Below are 27,590 nucleotides of genomic sequence, written 5' to 3' on the forward strand. Positions count from 1 at the left end.
ATTTACAAATACGGTAACTATGGACCTCCCTCCAGTAATATACTTAACTAACTCTAACTTACTGCTGCTGAGTCGATCCAACTCATAGCAACCCCTCCTTGGGTTTCCGAGGCAGTAGCTCTACAGAAGTAGATTGCCCAGTCTTCCTTCTGAGGAGTGGCTGGTGGATTTGACCCACCAGCCTTCTGATTGGCAGTCAAATGCCTTAGGCACTATGCCAGCAGAGCATCCTATAATATACTATGGTATATAAATCTATGTTTTCAAAACACAAAAATCTTCCCAATTGATAAAATAGTTGAGCTCTCCCAAATTTGGCCTATTTACTGCTATTACTTACACTAACAGATGACTGGAAAAAAATTCAGATGTCATTTCTGAAAGCAACAGGTAGAAAAAATTTTAAACATGAAGCTATGGAAAGGGCAAGGATGATTATGGAACTCTTTATTAGAGTTCTAAAGCCCCTGCCATGAATAATGTTAGATTGAAGCGCCAATTTTGTTTGAAGGTAATATATGGTATTTGATTCACTATATTTTTGAATGTAGTATGGTTCTGAATGAACACTTGACCCTTGGACTGACTCAAAGTGATCAATACCATTCCCAGGAAGTCTAACTATCCATGTTATCTTTACTCTTCTATGAATCTCTATGGAAGAGCCTCCCAAACAGTGATACAGGATATACCACAAAGCCTTCAAACAGTGGTTTTTCCAGAAACTTAGAATGATTTAGCCTAAAATATAATACCATGATTGCCAAAAACCAAACCAGTCATGAAAGGAGTTTAACATTACTGAAATGATCACATAATCTGAGCTTTAAAAAAAGAACCTCACAAATGTATGGATAAAAAAATAATATCTAAGCTAAACTGTTAAAGTAGAAAAGTAAGGTATAAACCTATTTATATAATATGCATGCTACCAATTATTTTATACATACATATACATACATATATATATAAAGACATATATATATACACACACACACACACACACACACAGTGATTTGGGTGAAAATTTACAGAACAAATTCATTTTCCATACAGCAGTTCACATACACTTTGTCTCATGACATTCACCACAATTTACCACAATGCAATAGCTCCCCTCCCACTTCTTCCCTATAGTTACCTCTTCCCTGTGTCCATCCCTCCATGCACTCCTGCCCCCTGAGCCCTCTGTGCATAAGCAGCCCTTCTTTCTTCCATGATTGTTCTCTCCAAGCAGTGTATCTACCTTGGGTAAATGTTTAACTCATATGCCTATCTTTTGCTTGGCTGGAAGCCACAGGTGTGGGTTCAATTCCAGACCTGAAGGTCAGCCAGGGGCCATAGTCTCAGTGGTTCCACCAGGCTCTATCAGACCAGCAAAACTGGTCCCCCGCCCCTTTTTTTCCTCCAAATGATTTTGAGTTTTGTTCCACATTGTACTCCCTCTCTATCAAGGGTCTCCTACATAGATCCCCTTCCAAGTGGATGACAGTGGTAGCCAGGCACCACCTAGTTCTTCTGGTCTCATAGTCGTATAGGCTGCAGATCGCATGGTGTACCAGTCACTAGGACTAATCATTCCATGAATTTTTGGTTTTCTTCATTCTTCTTTGCTCTGCACGAGGAGAGACCCATCGTTGCATCTAGATGGCACCTTGCTAGCTTTTAAGATCCCAGTTGCTACTCGCCAAAGTAGGAAGTGGAACAATGTTTTGTATAGTATGTTATGCCAATTGAGCTTGATGTCCCTTGAGACTATGGTCCCGAGCCCATAGGTTCAACTACTCAGTCCCTCTGGTAGCTGGCTGTGACCAAGCAGTAACTACAACCTTGTCTCTTGTCAGCTCTACGATACACCTGGGAATTCTGATCATTCACATAAACTTATAGGACCATTGTCTGCCAACCCTATACATGTTCTTGGATACACTCCCCACTTCATAGACATACCTAATAGTTCAGCCTGTCCACCCATCTATCCACCCATATACATGTTTGTCTTCACTGACAATGCAGTACTGTATGTGCAAAAGGGTTCATCTTTGTTGTCTGTACCTCCCATGTACCTCTCTCTGTCTTTCTCTTCCTCAATGTCACCATATTGGTGACTCACATTTGCTACCAATTATTTTTAAATAAATAGGGATGTGTGTGTGTGTGTGTGTGTGTGTGTGTGTGTGGTTTCAGGGAGGGAAATCAAACTCGCAGACAGGGTCACGGAATTACAATGTTTACATTATCTCCCTTTTCACTATTTGTTTTCTTCTGTTACACAAGTAATAATACCTATTCAAAATCTTTTTAGAAATAGAACCCCACTTACTTGCAATTTTGGATTTTACTTCCGAAAATCTGAAAGATAAAAAGAAGATGAGCAGGTTCATTAGTTGTTAAAAATGTACCACTGTAATGCAAAGTGTGAACAAAAGGGGAAACTGGGCGCAGGATATACAGACTCTTCATGCTAGGTTTGCAACTCTGTAAATCTAAAACTATGGAAGTCAAAAAGATTATTTAAAAAAGAAAGAAAGAAAAGGACAAAAACAAAGGAATGTTTGCCAGGTGATAAAATTGAATTTGGACAATTTAGAGGGATAGCTGTTCTCACTTAGGAAATTCAGACTGAATCCCCAATTCTCTTGCTAAAGAAGGAGCTATAACATGAGGAGTTCTGCATGAGGCACCTAACAACTCAGCCAGTATCAAAACTATTGCCCCGATTCACGTTCACTGACATTTTAAATTTGCTTATTTGTCTGTTTCAATTCTCCATTGGGATTTTAAAAAATAAAGTTCCTTATCATTTAAAAGAAAAACAATTATGAAATAAGTGCATGTCAGTGAATTATTTTTCAACTAGAAAGAGACTATAAAAAGAACGCAATGAGTTTAGCAGAAAACTATTTAATCTTTATAAATTCAAACTAAAACACAAGTTAACTGTACTCTACAACTTTTTCAAATATCAAGTATCAAGGGGGGAAAGCATAACATGGAAAACTTATGCTGCAAAAATCTATGCAATCAGTTTGAACAGAGAGAAGAGTGATTGGCAATAGACATGCCAAAGAGAGATGAAGGAAGAAATAAAAATTTAGAGTTATTCAAACAAGATATATATCAAGGTCATGTGGGGCAAAGAATGTATATAAAGCCATATTCACTTGTGTGAAAAATCAAATCTGATTAGGATATATACTCAACTCCAAGGCGTGGTAATAGAATTATATACCTGGGAGAAAATGAGTATAGGTGTGCCTGTTTTGGAGGGAAGAATAGTGTCAAAAGAGGTGGGAGATAGAGCCAACAGTTCTCAAGCACCTATTCTGAGTCAAGCATTTTACCCATTTAAGTAAAGAGTCCAACAATGAAATAAAGTGAAAGAGAAGTTTTGGTAGATATTTAAGAATCATTTCAATATTAAGTTAAATTCGTAATGCTGGACAAGTATGAGATCATTAATAATAGCTAAATAGTGACAGAATATCATTACTGTTAATCCTTTATGGTGGTACAAAGAATTGAGAGAGATTAAGGGATATAATTTTTGTTTGGAATTCACTCTTACTGTATGTTTGCAAGAAAATGATTAAGTCTTAAGTCCATCTATCCGTGCATCCACTGCTGTCAAGTCAATTCTGATACATAGTGACTGTATAGGTCAGAGCAGAGCTGCCCCATGGGGTTTCCAAGGCTGTAATTTTTACAGGAGACTGTTTACATCTTTTTCCCACAGAGTGGTTGATGGGTTTGAACCACTGACTTAACCACTGCACCACTAGGGTGTCTTTTAAGACTACTACTACTATACTATTTTTAATCTGTCCCTGAAGATCTTCAAATATCAAAAGAATAACATATGTTGCCGAAGGAAAAACTCATCTCTTTCAAGTATTCAAATGGGGGGACTATTACTATTAAGATTTTATTATAGTCTGATATTCTCTGGACTAGAAGCTATCATGAAAAAATTTCCTTCTAAGTAAACAGTTTCTTTTAGGATGAAACTGTTAATACCTAATTTAGCAATGGCCCTGGGGTCTTGAGTCTAAAACAGGGATTCCTAACCTGAAGTCCCTATAGAGGGATCTATGAGTAGCTGGCAGATTTAAAACTCCATGGAATTGTATACAAATACTTGTACACAAAAATTCTTAATTTTTTGAAGAAAGTTGTAACTTTCATCAGATTTTCAAAGGTGTCCAAAATCTCAAAAAGCTTAAAAACGATCATCTCCTGACAGAAAAAGTAGTTGGTCTTATGCGTAAAGTTTCCATGTCCCCTAATATCCTAAGTTCTCAAAGCCCCAAAAATAAAAATACAATCAATGTCACAAAGCAAAATGTGTATGAACTGTTGAATGGAAAATTAATTTGCTTTGTCAACTTTCAATCAAATCAATAGTAAGTCAAAAAAACAAAATATGTCTGCCTTGAGCATTATGCTCTTTTAAGATCTATGTTGTTGTTGTTATGTCCATCGAGTCGGACCTGATTCATAGCGACCCTCCTTGGGTTTCCGAGGTAGTATCACTACGGAAAGAGATTGCCCAACCTTCCTTCCAAGGAGTGGCTGGTGGGTTTGAACCGCCAGGCTTCTGGTTAGCAGTCAAGTGCCTTAGCCACTATGCTACCAGATGTCCTTTTAAGATTGATATGGCATCAAATTGATAATAACAACTCAAAAGATTAGATTAGGGACCTTAGGGGGCAGTGAATTTATGTTAATGGAGGAGGAACAACTCAGAAAAAAAAAAAGAATGGGACTGGTTATACAACTCAAAGAATGTAATCAATGTCACTAAATGGTACATGTAAAAACTCTCAAATTGCCGTATGTTTTGCTGTGTATATTCTCAACGTCAATATAAACAAAATTGTACGCATTAAAAACCTCCTTTTTTTCCAGAAAAAAACAAGATTTAAGTTATTTCAAAGCATATCATTAAAATTAGGTATTAAGAATAATTATCTTTTCAATCAACTATTTTATACTGTACCATGTACAAAAGAGATATTCAGTAAATTCTTGTTGAATTAATAAACAAGGAAAATCATACAGGGAAAAATATAATTTTATTCTATATATTACACCATACATCCACATTAGCTCTTAAGAAATAAACTTGCCTATCAAAAGGTAACTCCTGGGCAATTAAGTGCAACTTCTGAATGATGTCTGCTGCCTCCTTTATCTATTAAAAATAAATAAAAATAATAATTAAGAAAAAAATTCTTATAGTAAAGAAATTATACATAGGCACATATAAAATTGGAAACAGTAATATGTTCCTATGTATCCCCAGAGTCCTTGCCCCAAACAATTTCCCTTCAAAAAATGGACAACAAACTAAACCTTGTGAACAACAGGAATACATTTGGGGTACCATCAATCATGAATCAAGAAAAATTTCTCTTTTTGGTACTGAGATTTTGTGATTTTATGATGCCATAATCCCCTTCTAAGTGAAACTTGCAGTTCAAGTTCACTGTGAAGAAATTCAAATTAATGCCTGCTGAAAGCAAAAGTGTAAGTTTATATTCTGAGTTTATAAACCCAAAAAGGATAAACAAGATTCATGGAAATGATTTTGTTCATATTGCTTCATTATAACCCATTTTAATCTAAATGAACAAAAGAAAATAGAGTCCTTGTTACTTAAGAAACATGTAAATTTGTAACACTTGTCCTGAAAGCAAAGAAAAAGTTTGATATAAAGTCTCCTGAATGAAATACAGCATAGAAATGTGTGCATTTATTCAAGTTGGAGAAATAAAGGGCTTAGGAAGGAGTTCTAAAATTATGAAAATGTAGATATTTGGCTGTTCTTACACCACAGGGTAGGAGAGTTATATGTTTACTTTTTCATCAAATCTCTAATTAGTACTAAGTTTTATGTTACCATAAACTAAACGTTTTATAGCTCAATAACTGAATTTTCTTTTATACTAAAAAAGAAAAAAAAAGTGAAGAGTGAGCTAAAAATATTAATATGGTTTGTGCTAAGTACTCAACCCGGCAAGCAACTGTGGGTAACAGCAGCAGAGCCTCTTGCCACTTCTTGCTCCAAATGACAGTGAGTATAGCATATCTGCTTTCGTCACCTCTTCTCTCCTAGTCAGCATGTCACTGTCATTCCATCCTGCTGCATATGGGCGTAAGCGCTCACTGCAGCATCATATTTTACCAGGCCACTGACTTGTATTAGCAATGTCCATCATTTTCTCCTCACAATTAACTCTTTCAAAAACAACCTGCCTAACACACAGCCAGTTTTGTTTCTATCAGGAGCCTTTCCTGATTTTTTAAGAGGTTTGCAGTTAGTATGAGCTGTTTGCAAACTTTGTTTACTATAATAAGAAGTGTAGCAGTAAATAACATTTGTTTTTCTTGAATTCCCTCAGTTAATTATTTTGTAAAATTGTTTAAAGCACAAGTAACCCTCAAAGTCATCCATCAGTTAAAAACATACTAATGCAGTAAGTACAGAACCTGTCAAGGCTACAATCTAATAATTTGCTTGCTGTTGTTACTGGTTGTTATGGAGGAGATTCCAATTCTTGAAGACACCATGTGTGCAAAGTAAAACTGTTTGAGAATTTTCAAGACTGTGTGTGGCCTTGCAGAAGCAGACTGCCAGGCCTGTCTTGAAAGGCACCTCTATGTGGGTTCAAACCATCAATCCTTCAGCATTTGACCATTTGTGCCCTGTATTTGCTTACATTTGTTATTGATTATTAGGCTGACATGAGAGATCACACTTGCTAACAATGTTAAAAATAATCAGGGTCCTCAGGCATTATCTACTTGAAGAAAAAAGTACCCAGTACCAGTTACCTATTTAGTTGCAACTCAAGGAAATCATTTAGAGTCTAGAGAAAAAAAAAAATATAAATGGACTGATTATAGCTTATTTTTAACCTGATTTGTATTTGTCATGTTTTATATCATGATATTATGTTCTTTACCTTTTCTTTAAATATTTTAATAATCCTTAAGTAATTGTGTAGCTCATAGTGTGACTACTGTCTCTTAATATTTGAAGTTTTCATTCAAAGAAAAAGTATTTCTGTTATTAGTTCTTAGAAAAAGTGTTATTTTAAGATAAACAACCAACATACACTGTAAGGACAGAGTGAAGAGGGAGTACATAACATGGCATAAAATACATTTTGCTCAGGGGAGATCAAATGACTACAGGACAGGAAGAAAAAAGAAGATGTGTTCATACCCCATTCTAATCCCTGCCCCCCAAATCACATACTTTTCTACCAATTTAGGTGATTTTCCTTTTCTTTCTACTGGGAAGGTAAAAGGCACACAGAGTTTAGAATCTAAGAAAGCTAGAAGTTCATCTAGTAATTGGCAGTCTAGTACCATATGAATTTCTAAGTGGGGTTAACTGTGATAGTACCAGGAAAATAGTAATAATGTATAATTAGCAAATGTTGTTGTTGTTGTTGTTATGTGCCTTTGAGTCAGACTCAACTCACAGCGACCCCTCCTTGGGTTTCCGAGGAAGTATCACTACAGAAGTAGATTGCCCAACCTTCCTTCGAGGAGTGGCTGGTGGGTTTGAACTGCCAGCCTTCTGGTTAACAGTCAAGTGCCTTAGGCACTATGCTATCAGAGCTCCTAATTAGCAAATGGTAACCCAAAATTTGTGGGGGAGATGAGATGAAAATAAGGCAACGGGGAAAGGAGGATAAAATAAGGAACAAAGAAGGCAAAAAGAAAAAAGGATAGAGAAGAAAGTGAAGTAAAGAAAAAAAGTACGAGGAGTCAGTTTAAACACTGTTAGTCCATATAGTTCCTCAAAACTTATGTTGTTGTTGTTGTCATGTGCCGTCGAGTCAAACCCGACTCATAGCGACCCCTCTTTGGGTTTCTGAGGCAGTATCACTGCGGAAGTAGATTGCCCCATCTTCCTTCTGAGGAGTGGCTGGTGGGTTTGAACCGCCAGCCTTCTGGTTAGCAGTCAAGTGCCTTAGCCACTATGCTACCAGAGCTCCTTCAAAAATTATAGATGGTTAAATAACAAAATAAATGAACTAATAACAGAAATATTTTTTCTTTCAACAAAAATGTCAAATATTAAGAGACAATAGTAACACTATGAGCTATACAATTACTTGAGGATTATTAAAATATTTAAAGAATAAGAATAAGTAAAGAACATAATATCATGATGTAAAACATCACAAATACAAATCAGGTTAAAAATGATCAGTCCATTTATATTTTATTTTTCTCTGGACTCTAAATGACTGCCTTGAGCTGCAACTAGGTAACTCGTACTGGGTATCTGCATTTCTGTTATACGAGAGCCTAAATACACTGTACAATCCCAAAAGTGTAAGATTCTAATTAAATACAATAGTTTTAAACATAAAACCTATTTTTATAATATGTATACTACAAATAAATGTTTACACTACATTAAAAATTCATCTGCTTATGTTTAGAAAATTTATAAAATAAAAATAAAATCATTCTGTAAGCTACCCTGAAACAGTGTTAAAGCCTTATTTATATACTCTTACATATAAAAATCACATAAATGTGCAAAGCTAAATGCACAAGGTTAAGTACTACCTCCTTCTTGATGTTAATCTTACCTATTTTACTTTATACCACAAATACAATTCTGAAAGTTCATTCTTTAAAATACTGTTTTTTCTTTAGAGAATTATTTATATATATGTGAACATTAGGAGCTCTGGTAGCATAGTGCCTAAGGCACTTGACTGCTAACCAGAAGGCTGGCGGTTCAAAGCCACAAGCCACTCCTCGGAAGGAAGGTTGGGCAATCTTCCGTAGTGATACTGCCTCAGAAACCCAAGGAGGGGTCACTATGAGTTAGTCTGACTCAATGGCACATAACAACAACATGTGAACATTTTTTCAAAGATCTTTAAAAATATTAAACTCTATAACCCTGCATTTCCTATTCACAAAACACGTGTTGCTTAATTTAAAGCAAACTTCAGTAATCCTTATATTTTAACATTATAGTATCTCAGATATTCTATGGAATGAATATAAAATAATTCAAGACAACTGTACTTAATACACTACTGGACAATGTTACTACGTGCATCTACTATTCATAGGAATGTCTATTTTTTCATGCATTTTGATTCTTCTTTTCCCTGAAGGGAAGAATGTCAGCTAAATCACCCTTGTTCAAGAGTGGAAAGTAGCCAATACCATGTACCAGGATTAAGTGACTAGTGCTATAGAAAGGATTAACATAATCAATTCATATGTTTCTATTTTTTAGTCCAAACTATGTTTTAATTCTTTGAGGTTTTTTCTTTAAAAAAAAAAAAAACCTTAAAAAAAAAGGCTCTGAATCCCTGTCAAAAAGACATTTCAGCTTATCAGATCACACCCTTACCCAATGTAATGTAACTATTCAAAAACTATGAAAGTTCAGTTAATGTTAGAAGTTGATTATGGAAAACACTTACAGATCTATTTACCTCAATATTTGTAAACTGAACCTAATTTCATAAACCAAAACTGTTAACCCAACTGAAAGATTTAACATCAACACTTCATCAGCAATCTACAGACAACCATGTTAATTTACATTTCAGAATAAATAAAACTTTTTAACAAGTCACTCAGTGCTTTGAAGTCTGACTCTGGAAAGTAACAACTGTACCTCACAGTTAGGACATTGTCATTAATGCTGTGATTTACTTTGATCCTTCTGACAGTAACTGTGCTTACCTTTTCAGAATTTGTAAAAACATCAGATTTCAATTCTCCATCTAGAAACTCATTAAAGTATTTCATCAGTTTCTGAGCCTCCACTGCCCGTTGTCTGGGTGTGTTTACCCCCTCCAACTGATCTCCAAGGTGACAGACCTTGGTAGCTACATAGCTAATGTGCTCATCTAGTTCTTGGAAATGCTGGAAGGCCACCTAGGAAAAATGTGCAGAAGCATAAAAAAATATCAGAGAACTTCAGTTTTTAAGTTAATAAATACAAAAATTAAACAACCAATCTCACTGCTACTCTGTTAGGTAACTAAGGATAATGTAGAACTCACATGAGATGATACCCAAAACAATTTACACTCAGCACATGATCTGAAAACTTTTTAACCAAGTTGCAAACTTCTATACTTTTAACTATTAAAATAATCGTATTTTATGATGAACACAATTGTTAATAAGCAAAACAGCAAAGCTATCATAGATCTTGTTTAACAGAGGACCTGCCATTTAGCCCTTAATAATGACTCGAAAAACAATAAACTAATATCAAAGGGACCTGACAAATGCTCTTGCTAATAGACCAAAAAAAAAAAAAGGTCAGAAGTACAAATAAACACTGATAAAAATTAGAGTATTTAACCAACATTTACATTAGTTATTTGAATAGCAATGCTAGTATTATACATAAAATTGCATTTTCCCAGTTTTGAAAACAGAATACTGGAGCAAACACTCTACTGAAGCGAAGGCACACTTCTTTCCAGAATATTCTTTCCCTTCTTTTAGGATACAGTGATTGTGCTACGTTAGATGAAAATCATGTGCAATGGATTCCTGAGAACTGTCAGTGACAAACTGCTGATAATTCAGCATGGTACCTTTGTTTTACCTTAAATTGCGTGTGGGGGATGAAGCTGCCATTACTTATTCAGGATTTTCTTTGCACTAGACACTGTTGTAAGTACATTACATGCAGTAACTTATGTAATCCTCACAACTACTGATTTAATAGATGAAAAACTGAGGCATAGAGCATTAAATTGTTTGATATTACATAGCTAATTAGGAGCTCTGGTGGCGTAATGCCTAAGGCATTTGATTGCTAACTAAAAGCCTGGCCGTTCAAATCCACCAGCCACTCCTTGGAAGGAAGGTCGGGCAATCTACTTCCTTAGTGATACTGCCTCAGAAAGCCAAGGAGGGGCTGCTATGAGGAGGATCTGACCGGATGGCAATGAGTTTGGTTTTTTTCTTTTCAATCCCTTATACTAAACAACTGGCCCCAGGGACAGCAGGGCTAAATAATGTTCATCAACCTGCATTTAAAAAGAGCAATCAAGTTCCTTCCAGACCAGGCCCAGGCCATCAAGTGATTCAGAGGTTCCAGATTAAGCATGGCCAACTTAACCTCAAAGGGTCCTTGTCATTGTTTGGAAGGTGCCATGGATTCAGTTCTAATTCACAGCAACCCAATATACAACAGAATGAAACACCGCCTGGTCCTGTTGCAACTACAGTGTCAATTTCATTGCATTGAGGGTCTTCCTCCTTTTTGCTCTCTACTTTCCAGGCATGATGCCCTTCTCCAGGGACTGGTCCTTCCAGATAACATCCAAAATACGTGAGATGAAATCTTGTCATTCTTGCTCCCAGAGTCCTTAGGTGGTGCAAACGGTTAATGTTGGCAACTGAAAGGTCAGAGATTCAAGTCCACGCGAGGGGCCATGGAAGAAAGGCCTGGTGACTTACTTCTGAAAAATCAGCCACTGAGAACTCTATGGAGCATAGCTCTACTCTGACACATGTGGGGGACACACTGGTACTTAACACCAGTGGTTTGGATTTACTCCAAAATGGTGTAGAATCCTCCAATTCTTTTTCCCAGCATTACACTCGAATTCTCATTGAGGCACACACTTTACGGCTTCTGTGAAACTTTGCAGACCAGATTTTCTCTGGTCCAGGCAAGAGTTGGTCCAGTGCTGTTTTGTTTCATGATTAAAAGAAAATGCAAATGCCTACCTAAAAATCCAAGTTAATAAAGAACACCTTAAAGTACAGGTCAGCTGAAGTACCATTCTTAAAAGTTCAGATTGTTCTAAGGAAAGAAAGGATCATGCTGAACTGAATTCTACCCTATCCTGAGAAGAAGTACTCTGGCACAAACCAACTCAGTAGCAAGCCAATGCCAGAAGTCTCTGTGTAACAGGTAACTAGCATTATATCCCCATGGTGGGCAGGGACAGAAACCTCAACAGTTAATATCATTTGACTAGATTTTTTTTTTTAAGAACTTAAAATTGGAAGGAAATACAGTACGGCCTATACAAATGATAAGGGAACTCTAGTGGCACGGTGGTTAATCGCTAGGCTATTAACTAAAGGTTGGCTGTTTGAACCCACCAGCACAGGAGAAAGATGTGGCAGGCTGTTTCTGTAAAGATTACAGCTTTGGAAACCCTATGAGGCAATTCTATTCTGCTCTGTAGGGTCACTACGAGTTGGAACTGACTGGACAGAAACAAGTGGTTTTTTGTTTTCAATACTAACTATGGAGCCTTTGGGATGCACCAATTGTTAAACACTCAACTACTAGTCAAAAGATTGGCAGTTCAAACCCACCTGGAGATGCCTTAAAAAGACAGGCCTGGCGATCTGCTTCTGAAAGGTCACAGCCTTGAAAACCCTCTGGATCAGTTCTATTCTGCACACATTGGGTCACCATGAGTGCAAATCAATTCAATGACAATTAACAACAACAAGCAAATTGTTAGAGTGTGGATTTGACAACTTCTGCTCTTATTGTAGTAGTATATTTTTAACTGATGATGACTTTGAGGGCTACTTAATGCTTTAAACAAAGGAGGTAGCCTTGGAAACTTTTTGGGGCAGTTCTACTCTGTCCTATAGGGTCGCTATGAGTCAGAATTGACTTGATGGCAGTGGGTTTGTTTTATTGGGTTTGTGCTTTAAACAATTTCACAAAGTAATTAGCTATGGAATTCAATAAAAATAGGTGTCATTTACTGCTATACTTCTTACTACATTCAGCAAAGTATGCAAAAAGCACTTAATGAGAATTTGAGGATCTCCAGCTCTTTAACTATAATAGAAACTATTCATTGTTTAGCATTACCTGATTGCTTTTCTGGAGCTCTTGTACCTTCTTGGCAAATTCCTTGGCTTCTTTCTGACACTGTTGTTCTAATTTCTCTACTTTCCTTTGGATCCTTTCATCCATTATTTGGAGTTCTTGAATATGATTTACAAATTCTTCTAATAATCTAGAAGAGGAAGGATATAATGTATATCAATTCATCCATGATTAATCATTAGGAACTGACCAGTTTACTTATAAATAAAGTCTTAAAAAGAGTTCCGTGAGCTACAAATGATCCTGTTAATTTTCTTTATAGCATCTTGTTAGGAATTTCTTCAATCAGTGAGACCTACCTATTACTTCATGACTTCATAGCTTTGTCTAGAACATATAGCTTTAAAACAGACATGACTTTTTAAAACACAGCCAGTTTTAACTATTCACTCCTCAATGAAGACATCTAAGGCAAATGAAAATCTCATCCAGAATCTCCATTAACTCCCAAAATAGAAATAATTTTTACAGTCTATTTAAAACAGTCAAGAAGTAAATGTACTATGTTCAAATAAAATGTGCATTCTAGGGTACAGTGAATTTTTGTTCACCTGACTTACAACCATATTTAAAATAACATTTTCAACATGTTTCTATTTTACAGGTATGACCAACTTTTTCTAACTTATTGCTAATTGTAGAAAAAAATAAAACTCTTATATTCCATAAAATCCGTTCCTCATATAGTTATAATGCTTTTCTAAAATAAAAAAAAGGTAAAAGTAATAACACAATCTCAAACTGTTAATGCTCAGTTTATACTGCAGGGTCTTTTATCGTCCAGGACCTCTGGCGGTGTAGTGCCAAAGGCCCTTGACTGCTAACCAGAAGGCTGGCGGTTCAAACTCACCAGCCACTCCTCGGAAGGGAGGTTGGGCAATCTACTTCCATAGTGACGCCGCCTGGGAAACACAAGGAGGGGTCGCTATGAGTCGGATCTGACTCCACAGCAGTGCGTTTGGTTTTGGGTTTTCATTGTCCAGGCGTTAAGCTAAAATCCCTTTACATGAACACTGAAAAGGAATCCCAATAATCACCTGCATTACAAACGTCAATCTGTACTCAACTGAATCTATTTAAAACAAACAAACAAACATGTTTTTTACTTCACCTTTTGGGATCAAACGCTTCAGCTCCCCCTCTAGAGCCTCCTCCAGGGGTTCTCCATACAAGACGTTCAATATATTCATCCGCCACAAACGGCTCCTAGTTCACAAATACATTTTTCAAAGTTTCATAGAAGACAACTAGTACAGTAGTACGTACTACTTACAAAAGTACAAGAGTTCTCTTATGTGAGACTTTTAAAATGAAATCAAATTACTAGTTATTCATCTATGTAAATGTTTCTTTCAATTAACTCTTCAGTAAATGAAACAAAGTACTTAATAAAATTAGCATATCAGTACAATCTTAATGACCAGTTAGAACACTCCAACAGAAAAATGAGCAAAGGTCACAAACAGACAACTTATTAAAAAACCACAAATGCCCCAAAAAAGATGTAAATATGCAGCCTCACCTTGAGATCAAATTATTACTTTTTTAAAAAAAACTTTGCAAACTGACATTTTTTTTTCTCTCCTGCAGTGCAGGAAAGAGTAAGCTAAAATGTGTACTCTAATTTTTGTCAGAAATGTTAATTATCTTTTGGATGACAATTTGGTAAAATGTAGCAATTGTATTAGAAATGCTCATTTACTCTAATGCTAACTAGAATTTAAAGTAATTCTAAAGGAAAACCAGACATGAACACAAAATTTTTGTAGAATGTTTGACTCATTATAAATGACTAATACACACAGTTACATATTTTGCAACCTAGCTTCTTTAATGTAAATGGATGTGAAATATTGTCTCAACTTAGTAGCATGTACCTTATATTATTGCATTCAAATTCCAGTTTGAATTTTTGTATCTGTAAAAATTTCCATTTGTTACTATCTTGAAAACATATTTTCACTGATAAACTTGCATACAACAAATGAGTTCCAGTGCTAAGTACTCTATTAGGCTCTGGAATAAAAAGATGCATGAAACCCAGACTGCACCCTGAGAAACTCACAGCCTAAGAGGAAAGAGAAATACAAATAAATAATGCAAGAATGTGTGAGAAGTAAAATTTAAAACATGTGCACAAACTTCAGTATTAATATAAACCACACCCATGGATGCGGCAGTTAAGAAATCAAACAACTTATTGAATTGGGCAAATCTGCTGCAGAAGACCTCTTTAAAATGTTAACATGCAAAGATGTCACTCTGAGAACTAAGGTGTGCCTGACCCCAAGCAATGGTCTTTTCAACCGCCTCATGTGTGCAACAGCTTGACAATGAATAAGAAGATGTAAGAAGAAACGATGCCTTTAAATGACAGTGTTGGCAAAGAATACTGAGTATACCGTAGACTGCCAGAAGGATGAATAAATCTGTCTTGGAAGCACAGTCAGAATGCTCCTTAGAAGTGACAATGGCAAGACCTTGTCTCATGAATTTTGGACATATTATCAGAAGGGACTAGTCACTGGAGAAGGACATCATGTTCAGTACACAAACAGCAAGAGGCCGGTGTTGTGTGACCTCTAACTTCACAAGAGGGAAGGCGGATCCAGAAGAACTCAACAACCCAAGGCTGATTCCTATGAGACAGAAGTCAGACATGCTGCTACCCTCCAACCTTCTTGCCAACTCTGATACCAACTGCTCCTCTCATGGTACTCTCTACTTCTCTGCTGGGTTCAATAATTTATTGCAATGGCTGCAAAGAACTCAGACAATCCTAACCGTTATGGGGTTTATTAGGAAAGTAACAGGTTACAATTCAGGTTCAAGAATGCTCAGCATACAATTCTTTGATTAGGAAGGCCTCCCCTGGACCACGCACACAGGCACACCTCTCTTTTAGCCCTGGACCTGGCCTCTGCCACACTCCAGCAAGTGTTACAAAGTTCATTTATCCCAAAAAGGTACCCCATTCCACCAGCAAGCCTCCTACTCGAAGGTACTCAGCATTCTTGCTCTGGGGGCTGGGAGGCCTGTTACCCCTCTGCTGTCTCCCTGCTCTCTCTATGCAGGGATCTCAGGTCCAAGTACACGCTCCATTCCTGGTTCTTCTCTCTTGATGGTAGTGAGTGAGATCTCCCATTTCTGTCTCCAGGATCGTAAAACTGACCAATCCCCACATTAGGGTCACATACATGTGATTTGCATGGCCCTACCCCACAAGGGTGTCATGTACTGTATTTACATTATTAGCAAGCTATCCAATCCCCTTGGTGGGCTGCAAGCCCCTCACATTTGCATAGTCCCAGTCATCTGATGGGAGTCACAAAGACCATGGCTAGAAGAGCCATATTAAGTAATTCAGTGCACCACATTTGATAAAGCAGAGTGTCAGTGAAAAAGAGGATTCTCAATGAGATGGATAGACACAGTAGCTGCAACAATGGGCTCAACTAAAGCAACAATTTTAAGGATGGTACAGGATCAGGCAGTATTTTGTTCTGTTGTACATAGGGTTGCTATGAGCTGAAAACAACTCAAAGGCACCTAACAACTACAACAAAGTGAGTTTTTAGTTCAGTAGAGAGTTGGGGAATGGAAATGCTTATTCATTAATTAAGGTATTTACTGAGCCCCTTCTATGTGCTGGGCATTGTAAGAGGCACTAAGGTACAAGAAAAATTCAAAAGACAAGGTCCCTTCAAAGATCTCATAGAAATGATCTTGTAAGTAGGACTATCGATATAAAACAAGTAGGAATATCAATATTAAACAATGGTGCTGTTGTTAGTTGCCACCAAGTCCAATCTGACTCATGGTGACTTGTCACCTCTGGCCACACAGGATTTCTAATTACAGAAATAACTAATTATAAATTGAGGGAAAGAAAAGTCCTGGTTACTACAAAAGTATGTAACAAAAGAACAGAGGTGATGAAAGATGGGGAGAGATGAAAGAAAACTGGCAGGGAGAGGGGTGCACAACAAGCAAACTTTCTGAGAAGGGAAATTTAAGATGATACCTGAAGGAATAAGGAAAAAATCAACTAGCCAAAAATAGAGCCAATAGTTTTACAGACCATAAGAGGAAGAGAAGATAGAGCTTAACTAATTAAAGAAACTAAGATGCATGGACCAGATGACAAGAACTATATTACGTAAGGATCCAAAGAAGAGAGACAATTAAGATCCATAAATCATAACCATGTCCTCCTCAACATACTGGAATTTGAGAGAATTGTTCACCAAGCTGATAAGTTGATAGGAGGAATGAGAGGATATATTTCAGTCAGAGGGCCCATCAGAATAAGAATAAGAATACCAACAAGAATAACAGTTAACATTATCACTTCATAAGCACTTCACATGCATTATTTCATTTAATTCCTCAAAGAGGGAAGGTCCTATAAATTGATAAATACTGACTCAGAAAAAAAGGAATTTATGTTTAGAGCTAAAACAAACTTTAGAAAACTTGATCAGCACACGAAATCCCTCTAAATGGTGAGATATTGATGATAGCTAATCTTTTTTAAATGTTTACTATGTACCAGGCATGTACCTAGCACTACGCATTTAATCCTTACAAGCCTACTTTGTTAGGTTCTATAGATTCATTTTAGGCCTGTGCAATCATGTCACATAAAAACGTTATTTAATGGAAGATCACATAGACCACAAGTGGCAGATTTATCTGACTTTGAAGTTCCATTTCTTAACTACTTGTAAAATCAACATCTTTTTCTTTAAAATCAAGGTTATTTACAGACTAAATTATTTTAGGAAGTAGTCAGCCCTTCCAAAAGTCTATGATACTTTCATTAAATAACTTCATGCAGTTATCATGTTTCTTTTTCTTAACTTTTTTTTTGATACATACTTTGCAAATACTTAATCTCAGTTTTCATGTATTATTAATTTCATTTATTAGTTATTGAATAGTGGCAATTTTCAACTTAACAGCTATAATGCTCATTAATTTCAATGTATCAGCATTATTAAATTATGTATGTCCATAAACGTATTAATTTCATTTATTAGTTATTGAACAGCTGTAGTTTTCAATTCAACAGCTATAGTTGAATAGCCGAGATAGGCAGGCACTGAGCTCGTGGGCTCCTTTTCACTTGGGGCGGCTCTATTTTAAGGTTGTCACCCGGGTAGGTGGGCGTGGGACTGAGGGCTGCTTTTTACTTGGGGCGGCTCTATTTTAGGCCGGCACCCGAGGTGGGTGGGCATGGGGCTGGAGGGGGGCTGTTTTCACTTGGGGGCAGCTCTATTTTAAGGCCAGCCCAAGGTAGACAGGCACAAAGCTGTTACAAACAACTAAGGGAGATGAACTAGTCTGTCAATTTGTCATACAGTGGTGGCTTACATGTTGCTATGAGGCTGGAGGCTATACCACTGGTGTTGCAAAATGCCAGCAGAGTTACATGTGGTAGAAAAGTTTCAGTGGAGCTTCCAGGCTAAGATGAACTCAGAAAAAGGAAGAGGCCATCCACTTCTCTAACAATTGGCCAGTGAAAACCTTATACATAGCAGTGAAACACTGTCTGATATATTACCAGAAAATTTTATGAATACTCCTGGAACACTGTCCAATCTAGTGCCAGAAGATGAGCCTATCAGGTTGGAAGGCACACAAAGTTTGACTGGGGAAGAGCTGACTCCTCAAAGTAGAGATGACCTTAATGATATGGATAGAGTAAAGCTTTTGGGACCACCATTGGCTGATGTGGCACAAACTCAAAATGAGTAGAAACAGATGCAAACATCCACTAATAATCAGAACATGGAATGTACGAAGTATGAATCTAGAAAAATAGGAAGTTGTCAAAAATAGAATGCATAAAGATCAACATCCTGGGCATTAGTGAACTGACATGGACTGTCATTTTGAATCAGACAACCATATGATCTACTATGCTGGGAAGGACAAATTCAAGAGGAATGGTGTGACATTCATTGTCACAAACAGTGTTTCAAGATGTGCCTGAAGTAAAATGTTGTCAGTGATAGGATAATATCCACAAACCTACAAGGAAGACCAGTTAATACTACTATTATCCAAATCTATGCACCAACCACCAAAGCCAAACATGAGGAAACTGAAGATTTTTATCAACTTTTGCAGTCTGAAATTGACCAAACATGCAATCAAGACGTATTGATTATCACTACTGGTAACTGGAATGCAAAAGTTGGAAACAAAGAAGAATTATCAGGAGTTGGAAAATATGGCCTTGGTAATAGAAACAACACTGGCAAATACCTTTTCCAACAACATAGGCAACAACCATACACGTGGACTTCACCGGATGGAATACACAGGAATCAGATGGACTACATCTGTGGCAACAGGTGATGGAGAAGCTCAGTATCTTCAGCCAAAACAAGGCGAGGACCTGATTATGGTACAGACCATCAACTTCTCATATGCATGTTCAAGCTGCAGCTGAAGACAAGTAAAAGAAGTCCATGAGAGCCAAAATATAATCTTGATTACATCCCTTCTGAATTTAGAGACCATCTAAAGAATAGATTTGATGCATTGAACACTAATGACTGAAAACCAGAGGAATTGTGGGATGACATCAAGAACATCATCCAGGAAGAAAGCAAGAGGTCATTAAAAACACAGGAAAGGAAGAAAAGACCAAAATGGATGTCATAAGACACTCTGAAACTTGCCATTGAGTGGAGAGTAGCTAAAGCAAATAGAAGAAATGACAAGATAAAAGAACAGAAGAACTCAAAGAGCAGCTTGATAAGACAAAGCCAATTACTATAATAAAATGTACAAACACCTGGAGTTAGAAAATCAAAAGGGAGAACATGTTTGGCATTTCTCAAACTGAAAGAACTGAGGAAACAATTTAAGGCTAGAGTTGCAATATTGAAAGATTCTATGGGAAAAATATGAGTGATGCAGGAGACATCAAAAGAAGATGGAAGGAATACACAGAGGCACTGTACCAAAAAGAACTGGTTGATCTTCATCCGTTTCAGGAGGTGGCATATGATCAAGAACCAATGGTACTGAAGGAAGAAGTTGAAGCTGCACTGAAGGAATTGGCAAAGACCAGGCTCCAGGAATTGATGGAATACCCATTGAGATGTTTTAACAAATGGTTGTCCCACTGGAGGCACTCACTCGGCTATGCCAAGAGATTTGGAAGACAGCTACCTGGCCAACTAAGTGGAAGAGAGCCATATTTTTACCCATTCCAAAGAAAGGTGATCCCACAGAATGTGGAAATTATTAAACAGTATCATTGCTATCACATGCAAGTAAAACCTTACTGAAGGTAATTCAAAAACAGTTGCAGCAGTATATTGACAGAGAGCTTCCAGAAATGCAAGCTGGATTCAGAAGAGGACGTGGAAAGAGGGATGTCATTGCTGGTATCAGATGGATCTTAGCTGAAAGCAAAGAATACCAGATAGATGTTTACTTATGTTTTATTGACTATGCAAAAGAATTTGATTATGTGGATCATAATAAATTATGGTTAACATTGAAAAGAATGAAAATTCCAGAACACTTGGTTGTATTCATGAGGAACCTGTACATAGATCAGGAGGCTGTCATTTGAACAGAACAAGGGGATACTGCATGGTTCAAAATCAAGAAAGGAGTGTGTCAGGGTTGTATCCTTTCACCATACTTATTCAATTTGTATGTTGAGCAAATAATCTGAGAAACTGAATTATAAGAAGAACATGGCATCAGGATTGCAGGAAGACTCATTAACAACCTGCGATATGCAGACGACACAACTTTGCTCACTGAAAGTGAGGATGACTTGAAGCACTTACTGATGGGGATTAATGACTACAGTCTGCAGTATGGATTACACCTCAATATAAAGAGAACAAAAATCCTCACAACTAGTCCAATAAAGAGCTTCACCATAAATAAAGAAGAGATTGAAGTTATCAAAGACATCATATTACTTGGTTCTACAATCAACACCAATGGAAGCAGAAGTCAAGACAGCAGACAACGTATTGCATTGGGCAAATCTGCTGCAAAAGACCTCTTTCAAGTGCTGAAGAACATAGATGTCTCCTTGAAGACTAATGTGCGCCTAACCCAAGCCAGGGTATTTTCAATCGCCTCATATGCATGTGAGAGCTGGACAATGAATGAAGAACACCAAAGAAGAGTTGATGCTTTTTGAGTTGTGGTGCTGGAGAAGAATGCTAAGAGTACCATGGACTACTAAAAGGACTAACAAATCTGTTCTGGAAGAAGTGCATCTGGAATGCTCCTTGGAAGTGAGACTGGCTAGACTTCATCTTACCTACTTTGGTCATGTTGTAAGATGGAACTATTCCCTGGAGAATGATATCATGCTTGGTAAAGTGGACAGTCAACAAAAAAGGGGGAGGCCCTCAATCAGATGGACTGAAACAGTTAAAGTTAAATGGAGAAAAGATTGAGGTTGTCAAAGAATTCACATTGCTTGGTTCTACAATCGAGGCCAATGGAAGCAGCAGTCAGGACATTAGATGATGTGTAGCACTGGGTAGGTCAGCTGCGAAGGAACTCTTCAAGTGCTGAGGAGCAAGGATGTCTCCTTGAGGACTAAGGTGCGCCTGACACAAGCCATGTTATCTCCAATTGCCTCGTATGCATGTGAGAGCTGGACAGTGAATAAGGAAGACCAAAGAAGAGTTGATGCTTTTGAGTTGTGGCGCTGGCAAAGAATGCTGAAGGCACCATGGACTGCCAAAAGAACTAACAGATCTGTCCTGGAGGAAGTGCAGCCGAGATGCTCCTTAGAAGCTAGGATGGCCAGACTTCATCTCACCTACTTTGTTGTCAGAGGGGACCATTCCCTGGAGAAGGGTGTCATGCTTGGTAAGGTGGAGGGTTGACGAAGGAGGGGAAGGCCTTCGAGATGGATTGACATGGTGGCTGCGACAATGGGCTCAAGTATAGCAAGGATCATGGAGCTGGCGTGGGATCGGGCAGTGTTTCATTCTGCTGTGCATGGGATCATTATGAGTCGGAAACGACTTGACAGCACCTAACAACAACAACTCTAAGAAAATAAATTTTGAGCAAAGACCTGAATGCAGCTAAGGAATAAATATGTAAAGATTCAGGGAAGGAATGCTCCAAGCAATAGAATAAACTTAGTATGAAAGCAACAGCAAGTGTGCAAGTATGACTAGAGCAAAATGAGTGAACCAAACCAAAAAACAAACTCACTGCCATCAAGGTGATTCCAACTTACAGTGACCCCCACTGGGTTTCCAAGGCTGTAAATCTTTACGGAAGCAGAATGCCTCATCTTTCTTCTGTGGAGCAGCTGGTGGGTTCAAACCACCAACCTTCTGGTTAGCAGCCAAGTGCCTTAACAATTACACCACAGAACTGCTTAAAGTGAGTGAAAAACCAAACCAAACTCACTGCCATCAAGTCAAATCTGACTCATAGTGAGCACTCCTTGGGTTTCCAAGACAGTATCACTACAGAAGTAGATTGCCCAATAAGGAGTGGCTGGCAGGCTTGAACCACAGCCGTCTGGTTATCAATCAAAGGGCTTAGGCACTACGCCACCAGGGCCCCCTAAAGTGAGTGAAGGGGGGAATAATGATTGATATGTTCTCCTTTATTGATTGAAAGAGGCTGGGTTCCCAAGAGAAAGGACCATACGATATGCTGGCAAATATACGCAATAAGGAACCACTACCACCACCACCACCCACTGCCCTTTCCTTCCCCAAAAGAACCATGACCATTTGCTTTAGGAATGGTATACTACAAAAAGAAGAATATTCAAACACTGTGAGGACTGTTAGATGCACGGGTCCTAGTTGACAATGACAGCTGACTGGCCCAATGTACCATCAACCCCTTGTCAGAATAAGGACATAATGAGGCTAAGTCTTGGCCAAGGTCCTGCTCACAAAGGATTCAACAGGTCCATTATCCTATCTCTACTGGCCACTTCCCTAGTTTACAAATATATGCCTGTTGTTGTTGTTGTTGTTGTTATGTGCCGTCGAGTCGGCCCCGACTCACAGCGACCCCTCCTTGGGTTTCCGAGGCAGTATCACTACTGAAGTAGGATTGCCCAACCTTCCTTCCGAGGAGTGGCTGGTGGGTTTGAACTGCCAGCCGTCTGGTTAGCAGGCAAGTGTCTTAGCCACTATGCTACCAGGGCTCCCAAATATATGCCTAGGATAGACATATTCAGTGGCTAATCCAACTCCCACGTTGGATCCTTTGTCTATACGATAGGAGCTATTATAGTAGGAAAGTCCAAGCGAAAGTCTCTGAAACTCCTCTGCTCTAGCCAAAGTTGTAAATTAAGTGGGAAGGCAAAAATCACTGGCATCCTTCAAGATCTAAAGCAGGGGTCAGCAAACTTTTTCTTAAAGGGCCACACAGTAAATATTTTAGGCACGGTCTCTACTGCAACTACTAAACTGCCACTGTGGTACAGAAGAAACCATAGACAATATATAAAACAAATGGGCATAGATGTGTTTCAATAAAGCTTTTACTATAACTGGCAGCTGTCCTATGGACTGTGTTTGCTGACCTCTGATCTAAAAGATGCAGGGGCAATATTATTCATCATATTCTCATTTAATTCACCAGTCTGGATCCAGATGGATCCTGGAGGATGACATCAAAATCATCTAAAAGTGCCCTCAGTTCCTCTGTCATGCCAGATGTAGTATCACCCAGCCTTAATACATATGGGCAATGAATCATGTATTGCATATGGCCAACGATTTGGTGAATGCATTCTTTTCTATAGCTATCAAGAAGAAGGATTAGATACAGTTCACATTCATAAGGATCTGACAATAAACAACATTTACAAGTTTGTTTCAGGGCTATGATCTCACCTGCTCTCTATTATAACATAATTGTACCATCTGGACATACTGCAGAACCTCACATTGATCATTCATAGTAAATATGATATGATGTTATTTGGGCTGAATGAGTGAGAAATGACTAGGACACTGGAGGTCTTGGTAAGACTATGTGTTCCAAAAATAACAAATACTAGTGAGGGTATGGAGAGACTAGAACCCTTATACACTGCTGGTGGTACTATAAAATGGCACATGGTACATCCACTGTGAAAAATTGAAAATGGTATGGTGGTTCCTAAAATAAAAATACCATATGACCCAGCAATCTCACTGCTAGGCACATATCCTAGAGAAATAAGAGATGTAACACAAACAGATATATGCATATCTATGTTCACTGAAGCACTGTTTACAATAGCAAAAAGACAGAAACAATTTAAATGCCCATCAATTGAGGAATGGATCAACAAAACTATGGTATATACAGACAATGAAGTACTACGTATCATTAGAGAACAGAGATGAATAAGTGAAACATCTCATAACATGGATGAACCTAGAGACCATCATGCTGAGTGAAATTAGTCGATCACCACAGGACAAATATTGTATGAGAGCACTACTGGAAAAAGTCAAGAAAAGGGCTTCACAAAAAAAAAGAAATACTCTTTGATGGTTACCAGGAGTGAGTGGGGAAGGGAGAGTAAACAACTAACTGAAGGATAAATGGGTCATTAACTTGGGTGAAGGGAAAGTCCAAAAAAAAAAAGACCATGTGCTCCACAGAGTGAGACATATACTGTGCAAAGATTCAAAGGCACACTAATTCAGTACAAATTTTGAGAGTCCAGTAGTGAGGGGCATGCTGAGACATCCCATCAAAAACAGAGGACAAATTATTGCACTTTGCATCTCCCATCACAAAAAAGGACACACAATACAAGGTAAGCCTTTTCAGGTCCTGGAGGTAGTATATTGCTCATCTATCCTGGTATATGTATCAGGCAACACTAAAGCAAGAAAGAGCTCTACTGAAGGTCTAGGCTGCAAAACAACCAACCTTGCAACATAGGCCTGGCTCCATAGCATTAGAGGTCTAAGGACTGGGAAACAATGCCATGTGGAATCATGCTTCTCCCCAGTAGGAGAAGCACACTTCAGATCCCTGGGTTAGGAAGCAAGACCTTACCACCAGCAGCAGAAAATTACACATATTTGAGAAATAATTCCAGTTATGCTACTGGACCCCGACAGAGATGGCACATCTGATCACAGGACACATGCATCTAGAACTACTTATCATGAGATGGGTTCCAATAGACCCACCAAGTCATTATGTCAAATAGATCCAGAAACTATGCATCATAAAATGGAAGTGGTAAACCCTGAATCAATCACAAGACCAAAAAACCTGAGCAAACTGCTTATTAGAAGGCAGCCTAAACTCCTATGTCATACACCACTATTATACCAGCATCCCTCCCTCATCACACACCTTTTAAGGGAAATCTCTTACAACCACCTGATGGAGAAAGAAAAAGTATGAACTTGATTTATGGAGGGCTGGCTGGGTATGTGTGTGCCAAATGAAAATGGTCAGCAGTTACAACTACACCTTCACAGAGGAGTTGTCTTCAAATTCAGTGCCAAGAGAAAATATTTCCAATAATAAAGCTTCTGCGAGCCTTCTGGTTAGCAGTCAAGTGTCTCAGGCACTATGCTACCAGAGTTCCTCAGAAGGAAGGTTGGGCAATCTACTTCTGTAGTGATACCGCCTTGGAAACCCAAGGAGGGGTCGCTATGAGTCGGGTCCAACTCGATGGCACATAACAACAACAAAACAACAATAAAGCTTCAAGAAATGCACCTGGGTCTTGAGAAACAGAGAATCTGCCTGAGGTTAGACTATATATGAATTCTTATAGGCAATGACTAAGGGCCTGGATATGAGAGGCCTGGAAGAAGAAAGACTGGAAGACTGAGAACAATAAAGTCCAGGGTAGAGACAGACTGATACAAGAGAGTACATATGAAGTGTGAAGATCTTTATGTCACATGTTACTGTCTCCCAGAAAACATCTACCATGGAAAAGGAACTAAACAACTAAGTACACAAAATGACTCTGCCAGTTGATATTAGACAGCCTTTGCTTAGCACTGACACAAAGGGAACATTAACGAAGTGGACACAATACAGAAACAGGAAATATTCAGAGGCTCTACTTAAAAGACTGATCCAGTTACTACCAAAGCTGAATATCCAATTTGCCAGTGATACAGAACAAATGTAAGCCCTCGGAATGTTACTATCTTTCAAGAAGGCTAACCAAACACAAGGTGGTCAGTTAAGTATATTCAGCCCTTTCCATATTGGGGAAAAAAAAAACAAAAAACCAAACTTGCTACTGTCACATCGAACTTGACTCACAGCAACCCCTCCTTGGGTTTCCAAGGCGATATCACTATGGAAGTAGATTGCCCAACCTTCCTTCTGAGGAGTGGCTGGTGGATTTGAACCACCAGCATTCTGGTTAGTAGTCAAATGCCTTAGGCACTATGCCACCAGAGCTCCCAAAGAACAGTAATTCATCACGATAAAAACAGACACACATTCCAAGTTGAGTGTGCCTTTTCTCAGAAGGAGTGTTTGTTCCTCTGTCATTGGATTCTATATATTACATCAGACTATGGGACGTAATTCACGGCAGAGGAGATAAGGAAGTTACCCATGACCATAGGATCCACTGGTTGTATTACAAACTATATATACAACCCAGAAGCTGCCACTCTCATAGAACATTGGAACAGCATGCTGAAGGCATAGCCAAAGTACCAGTTCAAAGGTGAAAATTTCAGGATGGAGCACTATCCTCCAAGATGCAGTGTATATCCTGAATTTAAGACCTTTATATAGTGCTGTGTTCCCAACAGGAAAAACGCATGTGTCCAGGAGGAAGGGGTGAGAAAGCAAGAGTAGCCCCACTTATCATGGCTCCCTACTTGTGCTTTTCTTCCCTGCAACTCTAAGAGCTCTTGTGGTGCTGTGGTTAAAGCATTTGGTTGCTAACCAAAAGACCAGAGGTTCGAATTCACCAGCTACTCTGTGGGAAAAAGACAAGGGAGACTGCTTCCATAAAGATTTATACCCTTGGGAATCCTGTGGGTCATTTATACTCTGTTCTATAGGGTTGCTATGAGTTGAAATTCACTTGATGGCAGTGCGTTGGGTTGGGCTTTGCAGAAGTAATTGATTTTGATCATCAGCAGGAAGAAGGGCAACTATTACACAATGGGGCCAGGAACAAATGTTTGGTACCCAGGTGACTGTCTTGGATCTCTTGGTATTCCTTTGCCAGTTCTGAAAACACATGAACAAGTATAATAACTCTGACCTAAGGTTATGGTAACCAGGGATGAGAGTCTGGGTCACATCCATTTATGCCACCACAAGTAGTAGAAACATTAGATAAAGGTAAGAAGTTAGAATGGATAGCAGGGAAGAGACAGCAATGAGTATTAGTTGCAACCCTATGACCAACTGTAGCAGTAGGAGCTGTAGTTCATTAACTACACTAACCTTCTTCTCATTTTTCTCCAGGATGAGAAGTCCAACCAGAATCCTAGAGGAACTACTCCGTAAACGTATATAAAGAAGTGGATCTTAGCAGAACATCAGTAGTCTGTGGTGGACACAACAATAAAAGGATCCAGATCTCTTTTCAAGAAGAGACTTGCTACCCTACCTGCTGGTAATGCTATCAACATAAAGCCTTCACCTGGCAATGCCTTCTAGGATCTCCAAGCTGCAGAGAGCCACTTTATCCAATGTCATCCCTTTCCCAGAGTGGCCCACATCCAAT

The 27,590-nt window shown here is 38.3% G+C and overlaps 1 protein-coding gene across 1 annotated transcript in view; it reads right to left on the bottom strand.

The window, feature by feature from the left end:
• EXOC5 (exocyst complex component 5) overlaps positions 1-23,535 on the bottom strand; it is a 46,734-nt gene extending 23,199 nt beyond the window's left edge. The window contains exons 1-7 of the mRNA XM_042782433.1: positions 23,511-23,535; positions 22,264-22,283; positions 13,995-14,089; positions 12,866-13,013; positions 9,739-9,933; positions 5,130-5,194; positions 2,324-2,352 (exon numbers count right to left, since the gene is read on the bottom strand). Of these exons, the coding sequence (XP_042638367.1) occupies positions 2,324-2,352; positions 5,130-5,194; positions 9,739-9,933; positions 12,866-13,013; positions 13,995-14,089; positions 22,264-22,283; positions 23,511-23,535 (577 nt within the window). The remainder of the gene's footprint in view (positions 1-2,323; positions 2,353-5,129; positions 5,195-9,738; positions 9,934-12,865; positions 13,014-13,994; positions 14,090-22,263; positions 22,284-23,510) is intronic.
• Positions 23,536-27,590: the final 4,055 nt, after the last annotated feature.

Source organism: Orycteropus afer, unplaced genomic scaffold, assembly GCF_000298275.1.
Source record: "Orycteropus afer afer isolate SDZICR_OR568_19922 unplaced genomic scaffold, OryAfe1.0 scaffold00314, whole genome shotgun sequence".
Lineage (NCBI taxonomy): Eukaryota > Metazoa > Chordata > Mammalia > Tubulidentata > Orycteropodidae > Orycteropus > Orycteropus afer.